General features: G+C 37.5%; 1 protein-coding gene and 1 pseudogene across 2 annotated transcripts in view; both read left to right on the forward strand.

The window, feature by feature from the left end:
- Nucleotides 1-10040, forward strand: part of LOC149036788 (uncharacterized) — a 15305-nt gene extending 5265 nt beyond the window's left edge. Inside the window, exons 2-8 of the mRNA XM_089188912.1 lie at nucleotides 3398-4097; nucleotides 4506-4600; nucleotides 5943-6102; nucleotides 6379-6445; nucleotides 6685-7031; nucleotides 7148-7313; nucleotides 8187-10040. Coding sequence (XP_089045038.1) covers nucleotides 3471-4097; nucleotides 4506-4600; nucleotides 5943-6102; nucleotides 6379-6445; nucleotides 6685-7031; nucleotides 7148-7313; nucleotides 8187-8407 — 1683 coding nt within the window. The 5' untranslated portion in view covers nucleotides 3398-3470 and the 3' untranslated portion in view covers nucleotides 8408-10040. The remainder of the gene's footprint in view (nucleotides 1-3397; nucleotides 4098-4505; nucleotides 4601-5942; nucleotides 6103-6378; nucleotides 6446-6684; nucleotides 7032-7147; nucleotides 7314-8186) is intronic.
- A 4406-nt stretch (nucleotides 10041-14446) lies between these two features.
- Nucleotides 14447-23737, forward strand: LOC149036789 (uncharacterized; annotated as a pseudogene). The gene is made up of 8 exons (XR_016181505.1): nucleotides 14447-14561; nucleotides 17199-17899; nucleotides 18443-18537; nucleotides 19713-19872; nucleotides 21281-21347; nucleotides 21587-21921; nucleotides 22039-22204; nucleotides 23388-23737. The product of XR_016181505.1 is annotated as an uncharacterized LOC149036789 (transcript).
- Nucleotides 23738-24889: the final 1152 nt, after the last annotated feature.

Genomic DNA, 24889 nt, shown 5'->3' on the forward strand with positions numbered 1-24889 from the left:
CCTTAAACTGCATCTGCCACAATTACAAATTTTGTTGGTCTGGAGATTCACAGTATAGTTTTTTTTTCACCGCGTGTCAGTTTGAGAAAAAGAGATCTACTGGTAAACTGAAAACGTAAAGTATTTTTCTAAAAGCCTTCTTGATGACACAGACCCTGAGAATCAGTAACTTTGATTCTACTACCCCGAACTTACACTTACACTTGTTGGTGTCAATTCTGTAAGCACACTAACTCAGATAACGGCACGCTGTGTGGTAATAAATACATCTTAATGGGCTATTTTCGGAAATTGAGAAAAAAAAGCGTTTAGTGAGGGTAGCTGGCTATTGCCAGGAGAGCATATCGCTACCTCAATGAGAACTCTAGAACTTTTTGTCTATAAAAAAACAAGTTTTCAATTACTCTTCACCGCAGCGCAAAAACATCGCCGCTTTCCCTCCACTTTTAATTTCTTTTAAACTAAAAGCACTCAGGTATTCAAAGTCTGGAGTGAGGCCTCGCCAAGATTTTTTTCAGGAACCGTCTAACAGTTCACCTTTTCCTTATATGTATGCGTTTCTTAGAAACTGGACGAGTCCAAAGAAAGAAGTAATTACATGAAGGTTTGACGGAAAGTTTTTTTTTTCACAGAAGTTGGCAAAATAATTCCTAATGTTTTTGTTGATATTGTTATTTGGAGTTTTTAAGTACTCTCCTAAAATTAACGAAAACCGGTCCCAAATTCAGAATTTTTATGACATTTTGAATTGCCAATGAGATCCTGTTATGTAACAGAATTTAAGCATGAGAAGTAGAAGTAGTGATAGTTCAATAATTTCGTGGCTTTGCCAACGCCAGCTGAAAGCACATTTATTTGCCTGGCTCTGAATATTTCCCATAATGATTATTTATCATACTGCACTATATTTACTGATTCCTTTTTGAATATCTTTCATTAAAAGTCAACTTTCCCAATTTGTTAATCGAACACCGAAACGCGTTCGTCTTTTCAAATTTCGATGCAGCCCTTCGCCAGACTTTATCAATTGTGTTTAGAGTCCGCCCCCACTCTCTCCCCCACAGATAACTGTATAATAACATTTGCTCAATCAGGCGTCACAGTCCAGGACTCAAAATATTCCGCAGTGTTAGAAAAAAAATTACATTGACGCGGTGTTTTTGTTCCCAATGGGGAGTTATTTATAGTCTTGGCATAGCCACCCTTACAGATCTTGTAGAACACAAATTAATATGCCAAAATTGCCGTTATGTTCTTTGATACACAAAAGTGGAGTCGAAGAAAAACCATATTTTATCAAAAAATATCTCATATGAAATGAGCTAATGATGGATTCTTTTAAAAATCATTATTTTCTAGCCCAAAATTTTGATAATCAAGCCCTCAAACTGCATCTGCTACAATTACAAATTTTGTTGTCTGAAGATTCACAGTATAATTTTTTTTTACCACGTTTCGGTTTGGAAAAAAGGGATCTACTTGTTACCAAAAGGACGTAAAGACAGCAGAGTGGCAATAATTCTTAATAAAGAAACCACAACTTTTAGTTTGCAAGACATGTTTCGACATTCTTATGTCATCTTCAGTTGTAAATGCGATTTTAACGGTTGTACATTTGAATTTATATGAAATTACGTTACAAATTACGTCATATTGTTTACGTACGATTTGAATATTAAATACGAAAAAACGTGACAAAGCACGCGCTAGATGGGGAAAGAAGGAGAAAAGAAAAATAATGATAATAATAAGAAAAATTATAATGATAACAGAATCAAAAGGAAAGAGACTGCTCTAGATGCTTCAATTGCTGATTAAGGATGGGTTTGTCCCACTTAATATGCAATGCCTCTTTGATCTTAATTTCGTATTTCGAAGCGGCAGAATCTAAAATGGTGAAACATTCTGTACCACAAGAGTCGAGACAGGCCTTTGATGATTGTAGGTGCTTGTAAATGTGTGAAGTTTTTTCAGACAAGAGGTGCTCACTTCCTTATGTTGGGCGGTTTTCTGACATCGCTCAAACCAAGTTAAGGCAACTACTGAAACGTTATTGTAGACCTGATTTAGATATTAAGTTAGTCTTCAATACGTTTAAGCTCAGAAACTTGTTCAGTGTGAAAGATTCAGTACCACCAGGTCTACGTTCGCGTGTCGTTTATAAATTTTCGTGTGCTGGCTGTAATGCCAGTTATATTGGTGAGACCACTCGCCACATCTGTACACGGGTTCGTGAGCACCTCTTGTCTGAAAAAACTTCACACATTTACAAGCACCTACAATCATCAAAGGCCTGTCTCGACTCTTGTGGTACAGAATGTTTCACCATTTTAGATTCTGCCGCTTCGAAATACGAAATTAAGATCAAAGAGGCATTGCATATTAAGTGGGACAAACCCATCCTTAATCAGCAATTGAAGCATCTAGAGCTGTCTCTTTCCTTTTGATTCTGTTATCATTATAATTTTTCTTATTATTATCATTATTTTTCTTTTCTCCTTCTTTCCCCATCTAGCGCGTGCTTTGTCACGTTTTTTCGTATTTAATATTCAAATCGTACGTAAACAATATGACGTAATTTGTAACGTAATTTCATATAAATTCAAATGTACAACCGTTAAAATCGCATTTACAACTGAAGATGACATAAGAATGTCGAAACATGTCTTGCAAACTAAAAGTTGTGGTTTCTTTATTAAGGATCTACTTGTATTTGAAAACGTAAAGTATTTTCCTAAAAGCCTTCTTGATGACACAGACCCTTACAAAAACAGTTATTGCCAACCACCAAGCGCAGTTCAAAATTCATAATGGGTCCATCTTTCGAACTTCTTGATGGGAGCGAACCAAAATTTGTCTATATGTTTCAAGCCGCCTTACCTGATTCATTAACTAAAGAGAATGTCTGATTTTGGCTCAAGTATCAGCTTTTAATTAGTAACTTTGATTCTACTACCCCGCACTTACACTTACACTTGTTGGTGTAAATTCTGCAAGCACACTAACTCAGGTAACGGCACGCTGTGTGATAATAGATACATCGTAATGGGCGCTTTTCGGAAAATTGAGAATAAAAACGTTTCGTGAGGGTAGCTGGCTATCGCCAGGTGGGCAGATCGCTACCTCAGTGAGAACTCAAGAACTTTTTGTCTATAAAAAACTTTCTGCGAGTCCTTTGAGAAGGTCAAAATCATATTTTCGCTGCATTCTTTTAAGTGCATGATGTCCTCTTCGTGAATATTCTCATGTAAGTGAAATAGAAATCACATTGAGATATGGTCTTGCATTACACCCATGCAGTATAAAACAACAAGCTTGCAAACAGAAAACATATTATTCTGACTTTTGCATCTGTGGTTTTTTTTGTTTGTTTTTTTGTTTGTTTTTTTTTTGTTAGATCTGAACACAACTTGAAGTCTGGTAGCCTCAGGGGAGGTTTCTAACCATATCATATCTTGGCGGTGTTAACGATGCATGTTCCAACTCTGAGATTGGTCCTATGTCTAATGGTTTGCTGCGATTTATGGCTTGCCAGCAGCCAAAAGCTCCAACTTGATTCAATCCATCAATCGGAATTAGTGCGCAAAGCCCATGAAATCAGGCAGCATCGTCAAGTTCGCCAAACGCGTCAACTTCGTCAGGAACAAGATGAAGAAACGAAATGCAAATTCAAATTTGCCCTGCTGGATTTTCCTCCTTACATTATGAATCAAAGTGTTAACCCAGGATTTATGTATCAAACCCTAACATGGTTTGTGGACACAGCTTGCTTTGGTAGAGAAGCAACAAACCCCATAGCTTGCAAAATGGTACCAGTATTTGTTCAAAATCAAGACGAGATGGTGAAATTGATTGAAAATGGGTCAGTTGATTTTGGTTTTCCAATTCTATCGGATGCAAAACAAAAACTTACGGGTCTAGACAGTGTGACACTCATCCGGGCATTTGTATCATCCGGGTGTTCAATGATTGTGAACTTAAAGCAGTGCAAAGCAGAGTCACGCGAACAGTTATTTACTTCCATTACGTCACAATGGCCAATATTGGCTTATATCATATTGCTGTCAGGGATATCTGGAGTGATCATTTGGCTCTTGGTAAGAGTTAAGGCTTATCATCGTCAATCTATACTAAGCTTCTGAAGCTCTTCAGTTTTAATTCCACGTAAGGTTAGATTCAAACTTAATTGTCACGGCTTTAGCATGAAAATAGTTCAAGTAGGAATCGACAGCACTATTTTTGAGTAAACGGTTAGCTAGGCACACCCTATCACTTCGCTGAAATAGAAAGCCAGACTAAAAAAAGGACCTCACAGTAAATAAAAAGAAAACTGTAATGCCTTACAAGTCATGAATCTACAAATAATGCGTGTTGTAGCAAGGCCTTAAGTAAGCTTGAAGTGTTTTCTAAACAATGTATTTACTCCGCACTAAACGTCATCATAATATTAGTTTTATTATGCATATTATTAATTCATTAAACAGTTATACTGATTTTCATGACAGGAACACCGTTCAAACGCGTCTCAGTTTTCACCCTTGTTCACGAAAGGATCACCAGAAGGCTTTTGGTGGGCAGTGGAATCACTTACAACAGTAGGGTAATTTGATTTAGATTTGGGCATTGGTGGGATTTTTTTTTTCATAGCGTCCTTTGAATGTAACCAAAAATACGCAAAATTGTAAAACCTATTTTTTTGTCGAAATTAAGACATGTGTCGGGTTTATCAATATCTTCACCACACCAGGGTTTCATTCTTCAATTGGCTTCCAGTCTTACAGATAACTAGTTGTTACGTGGTATCGGGGTCCTCTCGTTTACAGTTCTTCACAGCTTATAAAGCAAAATGAATAGCAGCAAAGAAACGAAAAAGAATTTTCCATTGCATATCTTAAAACCATGATTCAGTTTTTTATCTACATATATATGCATGCTCACTAGTTTTTCTAGTTTGAGCACTCTGGCATGGCTTAGATGATCCCACATATGTGAGATCACTTGGGGTGGCTAGATGGTCTTACCCCCATCCTAGCATCAGCACTGCACTGATGAGGCCCAGAAGGCCGAAACAGTACTGTCTGCAGTTAGTTATATATACATATATATATACATGTCCAGCACACCTGAACCACTACGATTCGTCTAGGGTCGTTGATGAATCGACACACCGGAAGTCAAATCGTGCGTTAACATACCAGAAGTAGAAGTTGGTAAGCAATTTTTGAAAATGATAAGTATAGCATACCGGAAGTCGAATCGTGCGTTAACATACCGAAAGTCGAGGGGCGTAAGCAATGAGTGAAAATGAGTGGCATGAAAAGAGAAAATGACAACGTGAACCTTCCACGTTCTTAAAGCGTGAAACAGCTACGATTTGTCCACGGTCGTTGACGAATCTACACACCGGAAGTATGACGGTTCGACATCAACTGTGACGAGTCGTTGGATTCGAGTCGATTCGACAACATCTCCAACCCACCTTCGTAGTTACTCGCGGAATATTTGTGTCTTGCAAATCGACTTCCGGCATGACGGGTCGACATCAACTGCGACGAGTCGTACGATTCGACAAAATCTGCAACCCCCTTTCGTGCCCACTTGCGGAATATTTTCTAAGTGTCTTGCAAATCGACTTCTGGTGTGACGGGTCGACTTTAACTTCGACGAGTCGTTCGATTCGACAACATTTTCAACAACCCTTGACAGTTACTTATGAAATATTTCCTAAGTGATTTGCAAGTCGACTTCCAGTTTCCATCTAATGAGAGATGGTTTATCAGATTTCCGGTATAACGAGACGCATTAACCGCATTAACCGGTAGAACGATTCGCAAACTGCCTTTCACGAATCGTAGCGGTTTGGGTGTATTGGACAACCCTCTTCCTATACTTTCTGCACTATCCTCAAAGTGCGAAGATATTTGGTTCCTTTTTCTCATTAGGTACGGTGATAAGACGCCTAAAACCTTCTGTGGACGTTCATTTGGTATAATATGGATCCTGATAGGAGCTATAACGTTGTCGCTGTTCACCGCCTTAATGACAAATGCTATCCAAGCTTCCCTGGATGGTACGAGATGTAGGGACATCGGTGGCAAAAAGGTTAGTAACCCTAACATGAATACCTAAAACCCTTTGCACCCTAACATCATTATGCCTCTTCTCTATGGTTTCCTCTATACATTCCTTAAGGTGCTGGAAAAAAGAATTTTTTTTAACAATCAAGAGTTTCTTTAATTGGTGATCATTTCTTTTATTCTCGTGACCCTAATGTTTGATTCAGGTGTGCTATTGTAAGGAAATATTAGTTGATTATTTTCTTGGTTTCAAATTAGATTCCCTACATTTTTCAATTTATCCTAAAATTTTACTTGTTAGGTGGGTGTGTCCAACAAGAATCCTGAAACGCATATAGTTGCTATGGAGCTGGACGCAGACTTTGTCAGTAAGTAATTCTTTTCAGGTTATTTCAATGTTCTTGTATAACGCGTTGCATGACCATTGTTCTTCAGGAAAGACTACGAAAGTAAAGAAATAAGCTTAAAAATTACCTTTTAATTTCAGTCATATTTCATATATTTTTGTATCAAAACTCTAAGGAGAAATGTCTCCCCCGCTTTTTCTTATTTTATTCATGTAAGAATTTGCGTTGGCGAACTAATCAAATAAATTTTTCATTAACAGAGTTCAACAACCTGGATGAAATGCAAGAAAGTCTTAGTCAAGGAACAATTGGAAGAGTAATGGTGGATCGCAACACTGCATTTCACTTTTTGGATAAATCTGGTTTAAAACGAAACAGACAGATCCGAATGATTCGTAACATCGATTATCCAATGGAATATTACCTGGCTCACGTGAGCCATGACGTAATGGCGTCACCGAATGACACGAACGATTCTGATGACGAAGTATTGGCTAGAAAAACTGAGCTTTCGGTTTGCGGGGAAAGCCTGAAAGAGGTATCAGCAGATATTTTTGCAACTGCTAAAGGCACTGCCAAAGAGCAACTTATCCCTGCCGAATTACAGGTAATTAATTGTTTTTTTGTGAATTTTCTATATTTCACCACGCGCCATTCTTCTCTTCATGTTAAGCATTTATTCCGATGCAATCAAGAGTTTGAAAATTATTTGTTTCTTTGTAGACAGCAGATTTGTCCGATGAAATGGAGGGGTTCTTCTCCACCGGCTCACAAATGACCAAATTTGTATTATTGGCTTTATTGGGAATACTTACCTTCCTAATGATCATCGGTAAACTTTGGGAAGTCTACACCAACTGTAAACCAACGGTACGCAAGAAGAGAAAAGGTAACTACTTCTTAAATTAATTTACCATAGGTTCCTGCAGAGTAAATATAAAACAGATACCTTTTGAAGAAAACTGTTCTATCTTAATTAATGTAAATCGTGGTATTGGTGTAATTCTATATTTTTAAATTCATATGGCGATCAAAGCCAATTTGACAGTCACTCGTCTTTCAGTTGGTCAGTCTGTCAGTTAGTTAGTTAGTCAGGCAGTCAGTCAGTCAATCAGTTAGTCAGTCAGTCTGTCTGTCAGTCAGCCAGTCAGTTAGTCAGTCAGTCAGTCTGTCTGTCAGTCAGCCAGTCAGTTAGTCAGTCAGTCTGTCTGTCTGTCAGTCAGCCAGTCAGTTAGTCAGTCAGTCTGTCTGTCTGTCAGTCAGCCAGTCAGTTAGTCAGTCAGTCAGTCTGTCTGTCAGTCAGCCAGTCAGTCAGTTAGTCAGTCAGTCTGTCTGTCTGTCAGTCAGCCAGACTAATTCGTGGTATTGGTGTAATTCTATATTTTTAAATTCAGATGGCAATCAAAGACAATGAGACAGTCACTCGTCCTTCAGTCGGTCAGTCGGTCAGTCTGTCAGTTAGTTAGTCAGGCAGTCGGTCGGTCAGTCATCCAATCAGCCAGTGAGATTTTAATCAGAAATGTGGAAACCTTCGTTACATGAAACAGTTCAATACTTATTGAAAGGTCGGTCTGTCAGTCAAATAATAAGTAATTATGTAAGTCCGTTTTTCAGTGAGAAAATAGTCATTCATTCAAACGATTAATGACCGAATCAAATATCGACTATTTGTGTACTGACAAACGGAAGGACAAAAGTAATATGTTCAGGGATTAATTTAGTGGTTCATTTCTTTAAATGTCCTCTGCGATCCTTCTTCTAGGACTGATTCTTAGCAGCAGGAAGATGTCAATGATGCAAAACTTCCTGGATTTCAAGGAACGACTAAAAGACATAACGTCTGATCTACAAAAGTTAAAAGAGGAATTTGAAGGTGCCGCGAACGATTTGTCTCGTGAATACTCAAGACCAAAAAAACGCTCATTTTCTATTAATATGCTTGATCTGAATGTAAAGAGTAAAAATACTGAAACAATAGTATAACACATAAAACATTTTGTCATAAGTAAACTCAGATGGCATTTTAGTCTTCTGAGATTTCCATGGCCAGTGGCATATTTTTAACTTGAGCAAAAAAAAAAGGTGAATGTGTCACACAGAATAGGACGCGTAATTGACTTCTTGTTTATTACGAATTGTTTTGAATTCTTTTCCTTCCTTTTTCCCATTCTCTTTTTAATTTCCTTACTTTCGGTTTTTAGGCCAACAAACCAATACGTTATGTTCAGAGAAAGGTAGCAAGTGAACCAAGAGGGTTTATAAATTTTCTCATTCCACTGCAATCAGTTTTAGCTGTCTATTGATGAAATAGCTCGCGCTATTAACTACAGACTCTACCTCGTCCGTCCTGACGGATGAACAGAATCGAGGGTCAAGAATAATAACTTCGGTATTTGCTTTTCAGTGCCTAATTTCTGGGTTTGTTTGTTTATACTCTATGGAATTAAATTTCAGAGGTGCTGGAAAAAAGCAAGCTTTTGAGAATGGGTGGTGAAAATTGAAAGTATAAATGAAGAATTCCTTTCTTTAATATTTATTTAAGGAAGAACTTATCATAAAAGGTATAATATAACAATAATTGTTTCTTGACTTCTCTTCGCTTCGTTAGACGAATGCAAGTGTAATTTCTGGCTGGTCACTTTCTCAGTTTCTTTCGCAAAAAGCATGCAATTTTATAACATTTCAGGCGACTTTTGGAACTGGTGACTTTTAAAATTATGGAGGGCAGATGCAAGTGGTCACCGAAGACTCTAGGTTAATAGTTAATCGTTTCGAAACGTCCCTAATCCTCAAATCCTTACAATTTAATCAAAGTTTTTAGATATTGTATATAAACAATAGATCTGTGTGCCTATAGAGCATGCATAAGAAACACTGATTATAGGAGAATAACGGCCAGTCAAGGACTATTATTCATTTACAGGTAATAAACTCCAATCCAGGTGATGTCTCTCTGAGAAATGCATCCCCGTTTTGCACTTGAATCTTGCACCGTAGTCGCTGATTTTTTTAAATTCAGGTAAGACTGAAGCGTTATATATGCTACAAGTGAAAGCTACAACTTGTGAAGTAATTAAAGGAATCTTTACTTTTAGTGATCAAGAAATATACTGATCAATGTATAGTTATAATTGCAGGTGAAAAAACAAAAACAAAAACAAAACAAAACCAAAAAAACCTTAGATGTTAGATCAAATAGTGTCCACAGCTATTTATTTTAGGGACCTTACTCCCACACTAGATGATTGGTTCCCTTGACTAAGGATTTTTGGGTTCGCTCTTTTACTATGAACAGATTAATCGCGTCGCGGCAAGCAACTACAGGAATGGGCTAACGAATTAGAAGAAAAAGATGACGAATCCTAAATCTTGGCCAAAAAATTAGTTACAAGAAGGAATGATAAAAGAAGGTCATAACTTTACCGTCTTGGCTCAACCTTTAGTTTTAATTCTTTCGTGAAAATAGCCGCGGCAGTAAAACATACTCACATATAATAGCTTCTACTACAGCATTAGAATGGAAAGGTTTATAATACAGACCAGATACAGATTTTAAGTCTAGTAAACAAACCTATTATACAAAATAAAATTACAAAATTATGTCTTGACTATAAAATCGTCTCTGCTTGATGGGTTACAATTATGTTATCATCGTTTTTGAGGGTATGAGGCGTTGCAGCGCGCCGTGCAAGGCAAGCTCCGCTATTACACAATTATCTAGTTGCAAAGTGAATTGAAAAATATAATAGTATGCATCGGTTAAACGAACAAAAAATAGTTAATAAATGACGGGTTCGATTTATCAATTGAGAAAAAATCTTTTAAGTAATGAAATTTTTCAATAATATCAAGTGATCTTATGTAGACTAATTTACAATAACAAAACTAATAACTCTGCTCGTTGGTTGGCCCAGAAAACTTGAGCTATCCTCTCAACCTAGCGGATGCGAAACTAATAACAATTGCAACTTGCTCATTCGCATTTTTCCTGCTCTTGAAGCAGTTTGCTTGTTTTCTCTTTGAGTTCTCTTTGGCATATGATAATGTAAACTGTTCTTCTGATTGGTTGTTTTGATAACTTTTGTTTTGTTTTCCAACTCTCAGAAGATAACTCTTCTATGTACAAAGTATCAATCACGAGAGTCAACAGTTGATTTTGTTAGGGATACAGCAAAAATCCCTGGCCATAAAATAATTTTACAAGATTAAAATTGGCCTTCCTTGACTCCATAGAGGAGCAAATTGACCCACTCAGCAGGAACTTATCCCGGTTTCACTTTAGCATAAAGAGGAGTATAACTATTCCTTCCCCCCCCCCCCCCCCCATGAGTTGCCAGTCCATCGCAAGGTCACCCCCAGCATTTCATCAGGCTTCCCTGACAATCTGTTGGTACTCGTTTATACTCCTAGGTGCAAAGTGGCATGGGAGAGAAAAGTGTCTTGCCCAAGAGCAGAACCCGTTAACCCCGTCAGGTCTCGAACCCAGACCTCTCGATCCAGAGTCCAGTGCACTGACCATGCATTAGGCCATTGGAACATGTCTAAGGCGAAGTGGGGACAGAGTAGAACCACAGAACAAATGAGCTGTCTGTTTCTTATGCTGACTTTACCTACCTTACCTATGATAATGATTGCAATTTGACCAACGACTATTTAAATTTTTCCTCTTTGCTGTAAAACCTCACTTTTTCAGGCCATGTCAGAGGTAAAAAAGGCCTCTGATCTAAAACAGGGATGGCTGCAAGACCTTTAATTAGAGAATGATACACGTTAAATGAAACTTATTTTCATAAGGCAGGTTTGCATCTTGCCTCACTTGGAGAAAAGGTTTTTAAAACCGAAAATTGCCTGTAATACGTATGTAAAACGTCTGTGGCTGTCAAAATGTGACAAATGACATAACGATGACTTCTCCCGTGCAGAATAACAGTAAAATACAATGGTATTATTCAGAATTTACAAACTCAGCTCATAGGAATGAGCTAAAATAAGATAGAGCTATTTAAACGTTACAGTTTCTCGCCTTATTGCAGTAGTGTTTCATGAGGCGCATCGCTTTCCTAGATTAAATCCTTATATCATGAACGGAAGTATTGAACCAGGATTTATGTACCTAACTATTAAATGGTTTGTGGACATGGCTTCCTTTAGTAGACAAGCAAGCGACCGAATAGCTTGCAATATAGATGCCATCTTTGCGCAAAGTCAAGGTGAAATTTTAAATCTGATGAAAACCAAGCAAGTGGATTTTACTTTTCCCTTTCAAGCTAACCATAAGATAGATGATGATGGACTGCCTAATGTCACCCTGATCCCTGCATTTGTGTCATTTGGCAGTTCTCTCAGCAAACTGTGTTTGTAGATTTTCCACACCGTAATGACGTATCTGAGAATCCCCGGGACAGGCCCGTGGCTGACATGATGCAATATGTCAACAATTTGGAGGAGAAACTAAAAGATTCAAGTGCAGCGAATGAAAGAAGAGATGAACATGACTATCCTTGGCCAAGAAACCCCGACCTCAAGGAATTAAAAAAAAAATCGATGATAAGTCGCATCTGTCAACTGCACATCATTATGGCCACCATCCTCTGTCTTTGACCATAATTATATTAAATAAAACTTAAAACTTAGAGCGTTTTTATTCCACCGTTATGATGTTTATTTCCAACAAGATGTGCAGCAAAACCTTATTATTTTTAGTCCAAACTAACTTATCATTTTTCATTCGTATAGCACACTTAGAATTTATCATCAAACACATGTAACACCCATCTTCAGATCGCGATCTGGCTATCGTGAGAGCACTGCTCAAGCCCATAAGGAGCCAAAGGCTATTGTTCAGTTCCTTTCAACGGCTGTTAAACTCAGCTCAGTAGCTATAAATTAACGATAAGGCAAAGCTAACAGAATCATTTGAATTGACTCTCTAAACAGATTGCTAAAAACTAACCATGAATTGAGTCTGTATTGCAAGACCAGACTCGGGAACTTTTGACTGAGGGAGGGGGGGGAGGGAAGGGGTCATACTAAGATTCAGAAAACGATTTTTTTTTATGCTAACGCCAAAATAATCTAAGAACTATTTCAAGATAACTAATTTCAATTACTTCAAGTCGAGAGGTATTTTATCATCTTGTCGTCACACGAATTTTTGTTTCAAACAAGTAGTGGATACACCCACAGGTCTGGTCGCCGATAACAAATGGTTCCATCGTCACACAAATGTTCCCCTGGTTGGGGAAGGAACACATTTTCATGAAAAAAAGTATTCCATTTCTTGCGAATTTAAAGCAATGTAGGTGTTTATGATGAGAATGTACGATATTTAATTTTTAAGTAGCAAATTCTCGCAAGTAGGCAGAAGAGTACCTGTATTTATTTATACTAAGATTTGATATTTTGATATTTGATATTTCGTCCATGCTTCAGTCTATTTGTAATTTTAAAATATTCGAGGGAAGGTTAAAAAGGCTAAAAATGGATGGTGTTGTCTTACTTTATATTTTATTTGCATACATTTCTGATTGAAACTTAACTAACTTCTCTGTTTACCAACTGTTAGGAATCATTTTACGCCTGACGCGTTTTCCTTGAATAATGATGATGAACTTCGGAATGATCAAATGCCTTTTTCCTTGCAGGATTAAAAGCATTTCAATTGTATAGAGCACAGTTATTTCTACACATATTTTGAGGTATTTGTTTATTTCATTACTTTGTGTATGTGCTTCACTGCTAAACATAAGGTGTTCACCGGCTCGGGAAACAAGTTCTGAATTTTCTGACATTTTCCGACATGAGAATCCAAAGTTTTCCCGTTGTTTTCCAGTCGACGAATTGGAGTATTCGTCCCATTATCCAGCAGTTTTCCTTTTAAAGAGTGCAGTTAAGAGATGGGAAAACGGTTGGTATTCGTTGCTTATTGGTGTTTTCCAGTAACACAAGATTGCTTTCACAGAGGTTTTCCGTAAACGACAGTACGTTTCCTTCCATTTTCCGAGGACAGGAAAATGTGTAGAAAACACTTGATAACCACGTGTCGTCCAACGTTCACAGTCATCTTAAAGAAATGCGATGTTTTCTGGTGTTTGTTGGCTGTTTGCGTTGAGAAAGCGTGTTGTTATCGGCGATTCACCACCCGAATGCGGTTATTCCCACGCATTTTTAAGTAGTTGCCTATCGATTATCGTGCGAAAAATGGTATTTATTCCCATATTCATCGGCGTGCCCTTTTTTCTTCGATAAAAAAAAAAAACAAACAAACAAAAATAGCCACACCATTTCACCAGAGTATGCCGGTTTGCATCAAACAAATTATGGTATGTAAACCTTTGAGTGCAGTTGTTTGTTGCTTCAAAGTATCGTTTACGATCAAATGGAAGAAAAATTGTAAAACATTTCTTTTCTAGCTCAAAAAAAAAGAAAAAACTGCCACACTGTTTCACTCATCGGCTCTACGTGTCTTTGTTTTGTCGGAAGACAATGCTTCCGGTTTATGATTTAACTCAGTTTTATTGGTTACCCGCTCATCTTCGGGAAATGCAGTGACGTGCAACTATTTAGGGGGTGTTCTTCCTTTCCACAGCCTCTTCGGGCAGGTGTCTTCTTGCCCTTTCCCCGCCCTCCACTTCCACCGTTCACTCTGACTCCAAATCAAACATGGCTGGTCGGAAAAACGATCGTGAGCTTCAAACTTTAGCTCGCCCTAACACGCCTGCACTGCAGGCTAGACTCCTTCTGATTCTTGATAACGTAGAGTTTCATCTTTAACAAAGGGCTTTACGAAATTTCATGAGATATATCTCCCAAAAATTTCCGTTTATAACAAGACAGCGTCGACTAATAAATTTTCTTGATTTTAGTTAGAAGCCATCGATGAGTCTAAAAGTTAAACAGCCTTTAAATAGTCGCAAGAGAAAAAGCTAAAAACGAATAGTGTTGTCGTACACCATTTGTTATTTGCATGTTATTTCTAATTCAAACTTAAATTACCTCCTCGTTTACCAGCTGTCCGGAATCATCTTACGTCTGACGTGTTTTCCGTGAATAATGATGATGAACTTCGGAATGATGATTTCAGGATTTAAAGCGTTTCAATAGTACAGAGCACAGTTATTTCTACATATATTTTGAGGTATTTGTTTATTTCATTACTTTGTACTCGCTTCATTGCGAAACATATGGTGTTCACCGGTTCGGAAAACAATTTCTGAATATTTGAAAACGCGGCATTATTCATGTATTTTTCCGACATTTTCCGACAAGAGGATTCAAATTTTTCCCGTTGTTTTCGAGTCGGCGAATTGAATTATTCTTTCCATTATCCAACAGTTTTTTTTGACAGTTAACTCTACGAAAACTATTGTTTTCCTGGTGTTAGGAATACGGTGTCAGATGGGAAAATGGTTTGTATTCGTTGCTTACTGGTGTTTTCCAGTAACGAAAGATTGCTTTGAAATAAGTTTTCCATCGAAGACAGGGTTTCCTTCCATTTTCTAGGAGAGAAAATGCGTAGAAAACGCTTGAGAACAACGTGTCTTCCAACGTTCACGAGTTGGTCAACGTAAAGAAATGCGATGTTTTCTGGCGTTTTTCACCTGTTTGCGTTGAGAAAACGCCTCGATATCGGCGATTCACCTTATGCGGTTATTCCCACGCAATTTCAAGTGGTTGCCGCTCGATTATCGTGCGAACAATGGTATTTATTCCTATATTCATCGGTGTTTTACACCAATAACCATTTGGACATCTATAGATATGTTTTGAGGTATTTGTTTATTTCATTACTTTGTACGCACTCCATTGCGAAACATATGGTGTTCACCGGTTCGGAAAACAAGTTCTGAATATTTAACACGCAACATTATTTATGCATTTTTCTGACATTTTCCGACAAGAAAATCAACATTTTCCCGTTGCTTTCGAGTCGGCAAATTGGAGTATTTGTTCCATTATCCAACAGTTTTCCTTGACAGTTAACTCTACGAAAACTATTGTTTTCCTGGTGTTAAGAATACGGTGTCAGGTGGGAAAATGATTTGAATTCGTTGCTTACTGGTGTTTTCCAGTAGCAAAAGATTGCTTTGAAAGAAGTTTTCCGTCGAAGATAGAGCGTTTCCTTCCATTTTCTAGGACAGAAAATGCGTAGAAAACGCTTGAAAACAACGGTCTTCCAACGTTCACGGGTTGGTCAACGTAAAGAAATAAAATGTTTACTGGCGTTTTTTAGCTGTTTGCGTAAATAAAACGCGTTGTTATCGGTGATTCACCAACCGAATGCAGCTACTCCCAGGCATTTTCTCGTATTTGCCGTTCGATTATCGTGCGCAATATGGTATTTATTCCTATATTCATCGTTATTTTACACTGTTAACCATTTGGACATCGACATATATAGAAAAGTTCTTTTTGAAATTCCTAAATATCATAGATGTATTTCCCTTTTGTTGTATGATCATAGACGATGAGAAAAGAAAAACCATAACGAAACTCGTTAATCTATCGGCTATCCTCTTTCCAACTTTAAACGATCAGGAATTAATTAAGGAAATCCTGAGAAGTATCGTTCCTTAAAACGAATGCATTATAAAGTATAACATAAATGGGCTTGTTCATGTTCGAATATTGACTTATATTTTGGCGTTGATCATCTTTCAGTAACATATTTCTCTGAAGAACCAGCGCTATCTGTTGCGATCACAACAAAACTTCAAGTGTGCAAGCAAGGGAGGTTTTCCAGTAATTCATTTCTTCGGCAGTTTTTACCATTCATGTTGCATGACTGGCGCTATGTCTCTTCTTTTGTTCCGATTTGCGGCCTGTCAGCAGCCAAAAGCCCCGAATTGATTCAATCGATCAATCGGAATTAGTGCGTAAAGACCGTCACGGTGATATCAGGCAACATCGTCAAGTTCGCCAAACGCTTTTTATCCTTACAGAAGTTGGCGACCTAATTTCTAAAATTTTTGTTGATATTGTTATCTGGAGTTGGACTCTCCTAAAATTAACGAAAACCTGTCCCAAATTCAGAATTTTTGTGACCTATTTTGAATTGCCAATGCGATCCCGTTAAGTAGCAGAATTTAAGCATAAGAAAAAAGAAGAAGTAGTGACTGTTAAATAATTTCTTGGCTTTGCCAACGCCAGCTGAAAGCACATTTATTTGCCTGGCTCTGAATATTTCCCATAATGATTATTAATCATACTGCACCATGTTTACTGATTCCCTTTTGAATATCTTTCATTAAAAGTCAACTTTCCCAATTTCTTAGTCGATCATCGAAACGCGTTCGTCTTTTCAAATTTCTATGCAGCCCTTCGACAGACTTCATCAATTGTGTTTATAGTCCGCCCCCGCTCTCTTCCCCACAAATAACTGTACAATAACATTCGCTCAATCTGGGGTCAAAGCCCAGGACTCAAAATATTCTGCATCTGCAGCGTTAGAAAAAAAAATACATTGACGCGGTGTTTTGCATATCGGTACCATATGCATATCGCTACCTCAATGACAACTCTAGAACTTTTTGTCCATAAAAAACTTCTTCGAGTCCTTTGAGAAGGTCAAAATCATATTTTCGTTCCATTCTTTTCAAGTGCATGGCGTCTTCTTCGTGAATATTCTCATGTAAGTGTAATGGAAATCACATTGAGATATGTTCTTGCATTGCACCCATGCAGTATAAAACAGCAAGCTTACAAACAGATAACATATTGTTCTGACTTTTGCATCTGTGGTTTTTTTGTTTATTTGTTTGTTTTTTTTGGTTAGATCTGAACACAACTTGAAGTCTGGTAGCCTCAGGGGAGGTTTCTAACATATATCATATCTTGGCGGTGTTAACGATGCATGTTGCAACTCTGAGATTGGTCCTATGTCTAATGGTTTGCTGCGATTTATGGCTTGCCAGCAGCCAAAAGCTCCAGCTTGATTCAATCGATCAATCGGAATTAGTGCGCAAAGCCCGTCAAATCAGGCAACATCGTCAAGTTCGCCAAACGCTTCAACTTCGTCAGGAACAAGATAAAGAAAAGAAATGCAAATTCAAATTTGCCCTGCTAGATTTTCCTCCTTACATAATGAACCAAAGTATTAACCAAGGATTTATGTATCATACCCTAAGATGGTTTGTGCACATGGCTTGCTTTGGTAGAGAAGCAACAGACCCCATAGCTTGTAAAATGGTACCAGTATTTGTTCAAAATCAAGACGAGATGGTGAAATTGATTAAAAATGGGTCGGTTGATTTTGGTTTTCCAATTCTATCGGATGCAAAACAAAAACTTGCCGTTCTAGACAGTGTGACACTCATCCGGGTATTTGCATCAGCCGGGTGTTCAATAATTGTGAACTTAAAGCAGTGCAAAGCAGAGTCACGGGAACAGTTATTTACTTCCATTACGTCACAATGGCCAATATTGGCTTATATCATATTGCTGTCAGGGATATCTGGAGTGATTATTTGGCTTTTGGTAGGAGTTAAGGCTTATCATCGTCAATCTATACTCAGCTTCTGAAGCTCTTTAGTTTTAATTCAACGTAAGGTTAGATTCAAACTTAATTGTCACGGCTTTAGCATGAAAATAGTTCGAGTAGGAATCGACAGCACCATTTTTGAGTAAACGGTTAGCTAAGCACACCCTATCACTTCACCGAAATAGAAAGCCAGACTAAAAAAAGGACCTCACATAAAGAAAGAAAAACATATCGTCTACATATAAAAGAAAACTGTAATGCCCTACAAGTCATGAATCTACAAATAATGTTTGTTTGTTTGTAAGTGAAAAAGACCGTTGCAATGACGCAAACTATCAAATAAGGACATTTTATACCAAGTTGCCAAAATTTCGGATACAGTAAAACTGCTGCAAACTTTGTGTGTTGTAGCAGGGCCTTAAGTAAGCTTGAAGCGTTTTCTAAACAATGTATTTACTCCACACTAAATGTCATCATAATATTAGTTTTTTTATGCATAATATTAATTCATTAAACAGTTATACTGATTTTCATGACAGGAAAACCGTTCAAACGCGTCTCAGTTTTCACCCCTGTTCACGAAAGGATCACCAGAAGGCTTTTGGTGGGCAGTGGAATCACTTACAACAGTAGGGTAATTTGATTTAAATTTGGGTATTAGTGGGATTTTTTTTTCATAGCGTGCTTTGAATGTAACCAAAAATACGCAAAATTGTAAAACCCATTTTTTTGTCGAAATTAATACATGTGTCGGGTTTATCAATATCTTCACCACACCAGGGTTCCATTCTTCAATTGGCTTCCAGTCTTACAGATAACTAGTTGTTACGTGGTATCGGGATACTCTCGTTTACAGTTCTTCACAGCTTATAAAGCAAAATGAATAGTAGCAAAGAAAAGAAAAAGAATTTTCCATTGCATATCTTAAAATCATGATTCAGTTTTTTATCTATTTATTTTTTTACATATATACATGTCCAGCACACCTGAACCGCTACGATTCGTCTACGGTCGTTGACGAATCGACACACCGGAAGTCAAATCGTGCGTTAACATACCAGAAGTAGAGGTTGGTAAGTAATTTTTGAAAATGATTAGTATAGCATACCGGAAGTCGAATCGTGCGTTAACATACCGAAAGTCGAGGGGCGTAAGCAATGAGTGAAAATGAGTAGCATGAAAAGAGAAAATGACAACGTGAACCTTCCACGTTCTTAAAGCGTGAAACAGCTACGATTTGTCCACGGTCGTTGACGAATCTACACACCGGAAGTATGACGGTTCGACATCAACTGTGACGAGTCGTTCGATTCGAGTCGATTCGACAACATCTCCAACCCACCTTCGTAGTTACTCGCGGAATATTTTCTAAGTGTCTTGCAAATCGACCTCCGGTATGACGGGTCGACATCAGCTGCGACGAGTCGTACGATTCGACAAAATCTGCAACCCCCTTTCGTGGCCACTTGCGGAATATTTTCTAAGTGTCTTGCAAATCGACTTCTGGTGTGACGGGTCGACTTCAACTTAGACGAGTCGTTCAATTCGACAACATTTTCAACAACCCTTGACAGTTACTTATGAAATATTTCCTAAGTAATTTGCAAATCGACTTCCAGTTTCCATCTAATGAGAGATGCTTTATCAGATTTCCGGTATAACGAGACGCATTAACCGCATTAACCGGTAGAACGATTCGCAAACTGCCTTGACGAATCGTAGCGGTTTGGGTGTAATGGACAACCCTCTTCCTATACTTACTACACTATCTTCAAAGCGCGAAGATATTTGGTTCCCTTTTCTCATTAGGTACGGTGATAAGACGCCTAAAACCTTCTGTGGACGTTCATTTGGTATAATATGGATTCTGATAGGAGCTATAACGTTGTCGCTGTTCACCGCCTTAATGACAAATGCTATCCAAGCTTCCCTGGATGGTACGAGATGTAGGGACATCGGTGGCAAAAAGGTTATTAACCCTAACATGAATACCTAAAACCCTTTGCACCCTAACATCATTATGCCTCTTCTCGATGGTTTTCTCTATACATTCCTTAAGGTGCTGGAAAAAAGAATTTTTTTTAACAATCAAGAGTTTCTTTAGTTGGTGATCATTTCTTTTATTCTCGTGACCCTAATGTTTGATTCAGGTGTGATATTATAAGGAAATATTAGTTGATTATTTTCTTGGTTTCAAATTAGATTCCCTACATTTTTCAATTTATCCTAAACGAAGCGTCGAAAGGCTTTTCCCTGGAAAAGTTATTTTACCAATAAATGGATCCTACCCTCATCGATCGAACTCAGGAACAGCTAAAATGCAACTCGGCCCTGTGACTCAAACCTTTGAGTCACAGGGCTGAGTTGTTAAAAGCAGGGTTCAGATAACTCAGCAGTAATGTGAAATCTTATTTAAGATCTGAAAGCTGTAAAGAAAGGTTGTTACGATTTGTCCACACTTATTAAATGCTCTTAGGAAAAAAAAATAGAGAAAATTATTCGAAAGAGGTTGCTGAACAAAGGTGTAAAGAAACCCGCATGAAATTAACCCCGGATTAGCGCTACTCAGACTTCGAACAGCTAAGCTAGGAATTATGAGCTACCTGAGTCCGAGTTAGCAAGTTGTATGGAAGAATGAAATTAGCATTAAACAATTTTAATTGATTGTCGAAGTGGAAAATTGTTCTGGTTTTGTACAACTTCGGATATTGTTGGCCCTTTCAACAACAATGCCTTCCCTGTTCCTATTATTTAGGGTGGGTCTTTCCGGAACTACAACTTAAGTGTACTTTCGTTGTACAGGTTTTTCATATTCTTTGCAAGAGGAAAGTACTTATCATCTGGCAATAAGCCTTTATAGATTGTGCTAGTAAAAGTAGCATATTATGCTAGTGGTATTACTCGATCATTTTTCAAATGGTGCTCAAAATTAAACTCGTTTTTGAAAATTATGCTACTTTTTATTTAAGTGCGCTTTACAAAAATAGAAAAAAGAAACAAACGAAGTCTAAAGTATATATTTGTTGTCAATTAAACATGAAATCTTCTTCATTTTGAGATACATACTTGCTCTGACAAAACATAATTAACTATTGGATTCCAGACGAGAAGCAGTGACTTGACGAGTCAAAATGTAAGTTTCTCTTCGGCGCTATTTTGTTGCCTGTAAAAGCGGGAACTATAAACGATGTAATCTTTACTACGGGTATGCCCACTCCTTTAGACAACAAACGATTCTATACTGCGGTAACCCTCTTCTTACAAGACATTGAAAACCTGAAAATAGACATGAAACATAGACCTAAAATCATTCTTGCGCAATCTACAAGGGCCCAACTGGCACATAAAAATTTGTCTGACGCTAATTTACTTGTTAGGTGGGTGTGTCCAACAAGAATCCTGAAACGCATATAGTCGCTATGGAGCTGGACGCAGACTTTGTCAGTAAGTAATTCTTTTCAGGTTATTTCAATGTTCTTGTATAACGCGTTGCATGACCATTGTTCTTCAGGAACGACTACGAAGGTAAAAAAATAAGCTTAAAAATGACCTTTTAATTTCAGTTATATTTCATATACTTTTGTATCAAAACTGTAAAGAGAAATTTGTCCGCCGCTTTTTCTCATTTTATTAATGTAAGAATTTGCGTTGACGAACTAATCAAATAAATTTTTCATTAACAGAGTTCAACAACCTGGATGAAATGCAAGAAAGTCTTAGCCAAGGAACAATTGGAAGAGTAATAGTGGATCGCAACACTGCATTTCACATTTTGGATAAATCTGGTTTAAAACGAAACAGACAGATCCGAATGATTCGTAACATCGATTATCCAATGGAATATTAACTGGCTCACGTGAGCCATGATGTAATGGCGTCACCGAATGACACGAACGAAGTATTGGATAGAAAAACTGAGCTTTCGGTTTGCGGGGAAAGCCTGAAAGAGATATCAGCGGATGTGGTTGCAGTTGCAAAAAAAACTGCCAGAGAGCAACTTATCCCTGCCGAATTACAGGTAGTTAATTGTTTTTTTTGTGAATTTTCTATATTTCACCACGCGCCATTCTTCTCTTCATGTTTAGCATTTATTCCGATGCAATCAAGAGTTTGAAAATTATTTGTTTCTTTGTAGACAGCAGATTTGTCCGATGAAATGGAAGTGTTATTCTCCACCGGCTCACAAATGACCAAATTTATATTATTGGCCTTGTTGGGAATACTTACCTTCCTAATGATCATCGGCAAACTTTGGGAAGTCTACATCAACTGTAAACCAACGGTACGCAAGAAGAGAAAAGGTAACTACTTCTTAAATTAATTTACCATAGGTTCCTACAGAGTAAATATAAAACAGATACCTTTTGAAGAAAACTGTTCTATCTTAATTAATATAGATCGTGGTATTGGTGTAATTCTATATTTTTAAATTCAGATGGCGATCACAGGGCGTGAAATTAACTTTTTTTTCTGATAGCCACTTGGCTCCTAAATTCTTCAAAGTGGTAGCCAATTCCAAAAAAGTTGGTCGCCATTTTCAAAGACAAACAAAATCTTTCTTTACGCTGTCAGCGTTCTAGATAGACCCTCCAAAATTAAGTTAGGGAAAAGATCTTTAACGTGCTACAAAGTGGACACTAGGATGGATGATATACAACGTTCAGGCTCATCTAAATCCAAGATGGCGTCTAGTTATCGATCGAGATGCATATGCTACGTTTTGGAAACAAACTTAACGAGGAAGTTTGCCGCGGGTTTATCTTTGCAAATCTTTTTAATTCACTATATCTCTTGGTAAGGTTATGATGAAACGTTCTAGTCGCCAATTTGGCGACTAACTTTCAGGATTTGGTCGCCAAAGTGAAAAATTTAGTCGCATTGGCGCCTGTATTAGGCGCAATTTCACGCCCTGGATCAAAGGCAATGAGACAGTCTCTCGTCCTTCAGTTTCTGTCAGTTAGTTAGTCAGGCAATCAGTCAGTCAATCAGTTAGTCAGTCAGTCTGTTTGTCAGTCAGTCTGTCTGTCAGTCAGCCAGTCAGTTAGTCAGTCAGTCTGTCTGTCAGTCAGCCAGACTAATTCGTGGTATTGGTGTAATTCTATATTTTTAAATTCAGATGGCAATAAAAGACAATGAGACAGTCCCTCGTCCTTCAGTCGGTCAGTCGGTCAGTCTGTCAGTTAGTTAGTCAGGCAGTCGGTCGGTCAGTCATCCAATCAGCCAGTGAGATTTTAATCAGAAATGTGGAAACCTTCGTTACATGAAACAGTTCAATACTTATTGAAAGGTCGGTCTGTCAGTCAAATAATAAGTAATTATGTAAGTCCGTTTTTCAGTGAGAAAATGGTCATTCATGTAAACGATTAATGACTAAATCAAATATCGACTATTTGTGTACTGACAATCGGAAAGACAAAAGTAATATGTTCAGGGATTAATTTAGTGGTTCATTTCTTTAAATGTCCTCTACAATCCTTCTTCTAGGACTGATTCTTAATAGCAGGAAGATGTCAATGATGCAAAACTTCCTGGATTTCAAGGAACGACTAAAAGACATAACGTCTGATCTACAAAAGTTAAAAGAGGAATTTGAAGGTGCCGCGAACGATTTGTCTTGTGAATACTCAAGACCAAAAGAACGCTCATTTTCTATTAATATGCTTGATCTGAATGGAAAGAGTAAAAATGCAGAAACAATAGTATAACATATAAAACATTTTGCCACTAGTAAACTCAGATAGCATTTTACTTTTCTGAGATTTCCATGGCCAGTGGTACATTTTTAACTTGAGCAAAAAAAGAAGGTGAATATGTCACACAGAATAGGACACGTAACTGACTTCTTGTTTATTATGAATTGTATTGAATTCTTTTCCTTCCTTTTTCCTATTCCCTTTTTAATTTCCTTACTTTCGGTTTTTAGGCCAACAAATCAATACGTTATGTTCAGAGAAAGGTAGCAAGTGAACCAAGAGAGTTTAAAAATTTTCTCATTCCACTGCAATCAGTTTTAGCTGTTTATTGATGAAATAGCTCGCGCTATTAACTACAGACTCTACCTCGTCCGTCCTGACGGATGAACAGAATCGAGGGTTAAGAATAATAACTTCGGTATTTGCTTTTCAGTGCCTAGCTTCTGGGTTTGTTTGTTTCTACTCTATGAAATTAAATTTCACAGGTGCTGGAAAAAAGCAAGCTTTTGAGAATGGGTGGTGAAAATTGGAAGTATAAATGAAGAATTCCTTTCTTTAATATTTATTTAAGGAAGAACCTATCATAAAAGATATAATATAACAATAATTGTTTCTTGACTTCTCTTCGCTTCGTTAAACGAATGCAAGTGTAATTTCTGGCTGGTCACTTTCTCAGTTTCTTTCGCAAAAAGCAGGAAATTTTATAACATTTCAGGAGACTTTTGGAACCGCTGACTTTTAAAATTATGGAGGGCAGATGCAAGTGGTCACCGAAGACTCTAGGTTAAAAGTTAATCGTTTGGAAACGTCCCTAATCCTCAAATCCTTACAATTTAATCAAAGTTTTTAGATATTGTATATAACCAATAGATCCGTGTGCCTATAGAGCAGCATAAAAAACACTGATTATAGGAGAATAACTGCCAGTCAAGGACTATTATTCATTTACAGGTAATAAAATCCAATCCAGGTGATGTCTCTCTGAGAAATGCATCCCCGTTCTGCACTTGAATCTTGCACCGTAGTCGCTGATTTTTTTAAATTCAGGCAAGACTGAAGCGTTATATATGCTACAAGCGAAAGCTACAACTTGTGAAGTAATTAAAGGAATCTTTACTTTTAGTGATCAAGAAATATGATCAATGTATAGTTATAATTGCAGGTGAAAAAAAATACAAAAACAAAACAAAGCAAAAATAACCTTAGATGTTGGATCAAATAGTGTCCACAGCTATTTATTTTAGGGACCTTACTCACACACTAGATGATTGGTTCCCTTGACTAAGAATTTTT

Source organism: Pocillopora damicornis, chromosome 12 (genome assembly GCF_964200805.1).
Source record: "Pocillopora damicornis chromosome 12, jaPocDami1.2, whole genome shotgun sequence".
Classification (NCBI taxonomy): domain Eukaryota; kingdom Metazoa; phylum Cnidaria; class Anthozoa; order Scleractinia; family Pocilloporidae; genus Pocillopora; species Pocillopora damicornis.